At 33.5% G+C, this 6000-nt stretch overlaps 1 protein-coding gene across 4 annotated transcripts in view; it reads right to left on the bottom strand.

The window, feature by feature from the left end:
* Window positions 1-4026: 4026 nt before the first annotated feature.
* Window positions 4027-6000, bottom strand: part of LOC106078137 (trichohyalin-like) — a 31913-nt gene continuing 29939 nt past the window's right edge. For all 4 annotated transcript variants that reach the window (XM_056026907.1, XM_056026908.1, XM_056026909.1 and 1 more), the window contains one exon: window positions 4027-5708. In XM_056026907.1, coding sequence (XP_055882882.1) covers window positions 5631-5708 — 78 coding nt within the window. In that variant the 3' untranslated portion in view covers window positions 4027-5630. The remainder of the gene's footprint in view (window positions 5709-6000) is intronic.

Here is a 6000-nt window from a genome sequence, read left to right as displayed (position 1 = left end):
TCCAATTTGGGATTTACATACGCTGGACATGATGGGGTTTAAAGGGAGATAAGTTGAAATGAAGTATTAGATTATAATGTAAGAAAATTAGGGCTGATTTCCCTTCCCTTGAGGGGCCGCTATCGACCCGAGCGCAGCAAACTAATGGAAGAGTTCTCAACACGCCTCAGCAACAAACATCGGCCCTCCCCCACCTCTTTCTCTCTCTCTCTCACTCTCTCTCTCTCTCGCTCTCCCTCTCTCTTCCTTGCTCTCTTATACAAAGTTACACAGCCATCGTCCAGAGTGTTTCTGAAGCACCTTCATATATTTAGGTAAGTGACGCCCAAAACTTTTGTTAGAAATCCATTAAATCATTAAATTTAGAAAACCTTCAGGAGAGAAGACTTAAAAGTAAAGTATCAATTGTACATCAATCACTGAACTTCAACTTCTTCAAATACAAAAACAAAATCTAATAAAATACTCAGAAATTACATTCCTCGTCCCATATGCTAGGACAAATTTGTACAAATGCTCCTTCTTCCCTAGTGTTATTAGAGCATGGAATGGGTTGCCTGAGCCGGCGCGTTCGATATGGGGTCACGAAGGTCACGCCTGAGCCAGCCAGGAAAACCAATGACTTGGCAGAATTTAAGTCAATGATTAACATGCATGAATAGATTGACAGAGGGACACGCATAAGACGTAATCATCTTTTGAAGTAACGTCTGTATTTTATAAGATAAGATAAATGGAGTCGCTGCCTTTCAGAGGAGGACTTTTAATAAAATAATCGAGGAGGAAGGGCTAAAAAACACATTTACGTAGATACGCCTAAAGTTACAATCTTCAGAGATTATTTCAGTCGCCACGAACAAAATGTACAGAGATTCCTTAACCCCGCTAAACAATTAGGTAGTTCTATTTTTTTTCCTGAAGATAAATATAGACTGTCACATTTCTAGGAAAATTGTTTAAGCCGTTACTCGAAAAAACCCGTCCACCCAGTTTCCAACCAGTTTCCACCCAGTTTTTGTTTTGTATACCATGATGAGTTTGCAAAGCTAATAGTAGAAATTTGTTTTTAAAAAGCAACTTCCGTTGTAGATCTAGATTGTGTTACTAAAGTCTGTCCGTTGCCTGTCTCTGGTTTCCCAACAGATGTCTTCTTATCTTAATCTTATATAATACAGACGTTACTTCAAAAAAGAAGATGATTACGTCTTACGCGTCATGCATATTAACCAATACCTTAAACTCTGCCAAGTCACTGGTTTTCCTGGCTAGCTCAGTCAATCCATTCCATGATCTCATAGCACTAGGGAAGAAGGAGTATTTGTACAAATTTGTCCTAGCATATGGGACGAGGAATGTGCCTTTATCTTTGTGTCTTTCAGAGTATTTTATTAAATTGTGTTTTTGTATTTGAAGATTAGGGTTCAGTGTCAATCAACTGTCCTTCTTGTTCCCCTGAGGGTGACCATTGATCGAATCTTTTTTGTTTAATTTTAAAGGCAAACTTAGGATTTTTTTTTTTGTATCTAGGAGTTAACAAAGAAACTACTAGCAAAATTAAAACATCAAACTAAATAAGCTCATTTTATTCGTCTTGTCACCACCTTAAGGTTAGTGTCATACAGTAAGACATCTTATTTGGATATTACGTGTGTAATTGACAACAGAAGGCAGGAGAGCCGCTGGTCGCCCACTTTTACGGTATACGGATATATGCAAACGCGACATGAACGCGGAAACTTCGCCCAATTATTCATTGTCCTTAACAACACAAGAAATAAAAGAAATTAACCAATTAATTGATTAGTTAGTAGTAATTATTTTTTATTTATAAAAAAGGAAATACATCTTACAGTATTGAGAAATATAACTGTAAATGTGCGGTTCTTTTCCTTATATAACCATTGCTATTTTTTTTATAGTAACAATTGTAATGAAACAACAAATAGTAGTATACCAATAACATGGCTTTATTCGACAAAATTAGACTACAGTAAACAGTGAATGAAACCAGCACTCTCACATAACACTGATGAAGTACTATAAACACACACACTCGAGATGAAACACAACACACACTGGACATGAGCTTCTGGCACGCTGGACGCACGCAGAAAATAAACAACTCAGTTACACTACATCTATTTATTATTATTTCAGCATTGTTTTTTTTTAAAGTAACAGTATTATTTATTTTTCACTTGTTCAATCTTTCTGTTCTAGCCTTAATGGAGAAGTAGCCTACCAACCACTTTGCCCAGAGCTGATGTAACTTTGCTGAAATGGGTGCAAATTCTCTTCCAAGGTATTGATCTGTTTTGGAAAGGCATCTTGCATGAAAAGGTTCTCAAGAGATGGTAGCTGGCCACAGTGAAAACAAAAATTGAAGTTCTTAATTTCCAGAATTATTTTTTTTTAGCCAAAAATTCATGTAGGAGGCACAGTGAGTGGTAAAGCGCTTAGGTCACTGCCGTGGAACCGTACTCAGGTGAAATAGGCTACTGCACTCCTTTTTAATCTTCGGGCTCAAAGACAATCCTGATATAAATATACGTATATTGTTTAAGTGGCAATTATCTTTATTAATATATACTTAGAGTCCTCCATTTCACTTGCCAGTACAAATTGGTCCGTCTGCTCAGTGGATATAAACTTATCTAGAACTGAGAAATCGGGTATCGCATCATTGAGTCAGGTTTCAGTAAAAAAAAAATTTCAAGAGGTCTCGACATTGATTGAAGTGATCACAGCAACACGTTCACGCTTCCATCTTATTGCGTCACTTGAGAAGTTGCAAAGGGGAAAAAAATTGTCCCTCGAGACGTAAAATGAGAGAGAGAGAGAGAGGAGAGAGAAGAGGGAGAGAAGAGAGAGAGAGAGAAGAGGGAGAGGAGAGAGAAGAGGGAGAGAAGAGAGAGAGAGAAGAGGGAGAGGAGAGAGAGAGAGGGGAGAGAGAAGAGGGAGAGAAGAGAGAGAGAGAGGAGAGAGAGAGAGGAGAGAGAGAGAGAAGGGAGAGAGAGAGAGGGGAGAGAGAAGAGAGAGAGAGAGAGAGAGAGAGAGACAACTAATGAGAATATCATTATATATTAAGACCAAAGTCTAAACCAGCAAATGTTCCTAAGAGTCGGATAAAATGGTCAACGTTTGACAATACAAGGGCTATAATCCAATCCAGTAATATAAACAAAGTTTCATTGTTATCTCCCTTTGCTAATGATTTTTTTTTTTAAATAATTTTTTTGTTTTTTAAACATGAACTGAATTAGAAGAAGATTCATTGTTATCTCCCTTTGCTAGTGATTTTTTTTTAAATAAATTTTTTGTTTTTTAAACATGAACTGAATTAGAAGAAGATTCATTGTTATCTCCCTTTGCTAGTGATTTTTTTTTAAATAAATTTTTTGTTTTTTAAACATGAACTGAATTAGAAGAAGATTCATTGTTATCTCCCTTTGCTAGTGATTTTTTTTTTTAAATAATTTTTTTGTTTTTTAAACATGAACTGAATTAGAAGAAGATTCATTGTTATCTCCCTTTGCTAGTGATTTTTTTTTTTAAATAAATTTTTTTGTTTTTTAAACATGAACTGAATTAGAAGAAGATTCATTGTTATCTCCCTTTGCTAGTGATTTTTTTTTTTAAATAATTTTTTTGTTTTTTAAACATGAACTGAATTAGAAGAAGATTCATTGTTATCTCCCTTTGCTAGTGATTTTTTTTTTTAAAATAAATTTTTTTGTTTTTTAAACATGAACTGAATTAGAAGAAGATTCATTGTTATCTCCCTTTGCTAGTGATTTTTTTTTAAATAAATTTTTTGTTTTTTAAACATGAACTGAATTAGAAGGAAAAAAAAAAACACCTCAAAAGTGATTTTCATTAACCCTTGGTGTCATAGAAATCATTAAAAAAAAAAGAATGGTGTTAATAAAAGATTAAGACTAAACATGGTGATAGTATTTTTTAGAATTGGTATTTTATTCTAGAAAGTAAAAAAAAAATTGGGAGGGTGGGGGGGGGGGGGGGGGGGGGGGGGAGAGAGAATCAATGATTTAAATAATCTCTGTTGTTCATACTATGTACAATTGTTTCAATTGCTATGGAAACACAAGACTTGCTTCCATGGAGACCGCTGCCATCAAAAGCCAAGGTAATAAATGGGAGGTTTCAAGGCAAAGAAAATTGTAGATAAAAAGAGGGGGGGGGGGGTAACATTGCTGGGAGGTAAAGTTAAAAATTGTGCTTCCCGTAAATTGAATTCAAGCACTAACCTACAAAACAGAATGGACACATTCTGACCTGTGGACGGTAAACTGATATAAACAAATATACATGTCAATATAAACAGAACATTGCATTCTGTGTAATTATACATTGAGTGGTCAATAAAACCTTAACATCAGGTCTGGTTCTCTATGTTTTTTTGGTGCATAGATTGGTTACTCTATAGTTACTTTTTAGACCTTTAAGTAATTATGAAATAATGAGTATGGCAGCTAATCAAAAACATTTCTACAAGAAATTATCAAGTCACTGCACACTGATTAGACATTGCAACAGCACAAAAGATGCCATGACATAGAATGCAAATATTTTCTGTAAACATACACAATTTTCAATAAATTGGAGTAAAGTATTCAAAGTAAAACAGATTCTTGAGGTCAAAATATTTATACAACTGCTTCAGTGATGATTTTTAAAATGCCATTTCATTTAGAATGAAAGAATATAAAAAGTGATACGTAAAGTGATGCATGATGTCCTTTACCAAAATCTTAATTAAAAATAAGTTAATAGAAGTTAAGCAGCAAGTAAAAAAAAAAAAAAAAAAAAAAAAAATTAGATATATTTAAATGTTTGATAGAAATAGATGAATTCTACCTGGACATTTGCCTTGGGAAAGACTTGCTACAGTTAAGAAATTTAAGAAAACAGAAAGTTTTCAAATGATTAATAGAGGCATCTTCAAGTTTATAAACATATAAGTTTTTGGAAGAGATTTGGTTGAGCTTTGGTTTTCAAGACTCAAGATGATGTGCAAGCTTTTTTAAACAGAACAAAATAAATTGAGTTTTATTTTTTTAAAATTATTTTCCCTTTTGGTTATGTCAAGTGCACTATTATTTATCAGAAATTTAAAAAAAAAACGTAGCTGTCTATAAAAAAAAACACAGCTGCCTCTTACTTTTATTATACATAAAAAATAGTCTACCACAGAATCAAACTAAAAGGTAACCTCAATTCATTATTTGACTCTTAAATAGAAAGAATAACAATTTGTGTTTTTCCTTTATGAAAAGTAGGAAAATAATTCTTAAAGGAACATCCGTTGAGTACAATATGATGTAGAAGTCATATGTTTGGCAGGTGTTTATAGCAAGCTAATAATTCAAACAAATTTTTAGCTGTTTTTGGCAAATAGTAGTATTTAGAAGTCGCAGGAGCCAGCAAGTTATTTCCCTTGGTCAAGAATTGTCTCATTTTAACATGACTTACAGCATTAGGTAATAAATTAATGGTCAGATCTATAAATAAATATGTTATGGTCACATAGCACAAACAAATCACAGTTTGTTATGAAGCTGGCCACCAAATATTGCGGTCAGCCAGAGGAAACATTTTGTAACTTCTGGTCATCCACGCATCGCTTCATGCTCTAATTCTGAAGGTAACATGTAGTCCTCTAATTCTTTCTGCCGCTGCATCAATGTCTGGAATTAGAGCGATTCAAAACCGTTTCATTTTAAATTAATAAAAATAAAAATATATGTTTCAAATATTTATGCAATCTGTAAATTGTCAACGACAGTTAGAAGAATAATGAACATACTGGCTAATCAGATTGCTTTCATGCACATATATACAAACAAAAATATTATGCCTCTCAGTTAAAGGGATTAACATTCATTCTCATTACCGAACAATAGCAAGATCAAGTAAATTATTGTTTCAAAAATGTGTTCAATGTTAATGAAGATTTCTATAAGACTTTTTTATAGATTA

The sequence above is a fragment of the Biomphalaria glabrata genome, chromosome 4 (assembly GCF_947242115.1).
Source record: "Biomphalaria glabrata chromosome 4, xgBioGlab47.1, whole genome shotgun sequence".
Taxonomy (NCBI): Eukaryota; Metazoa; Mollusca; class Gastropoda; family Planorbidae; genus Biomphalaria; species Biomphalaria glabrata.
This window is presented reverse-complemented; position numbering and strand designations above follow the sequence as displayed.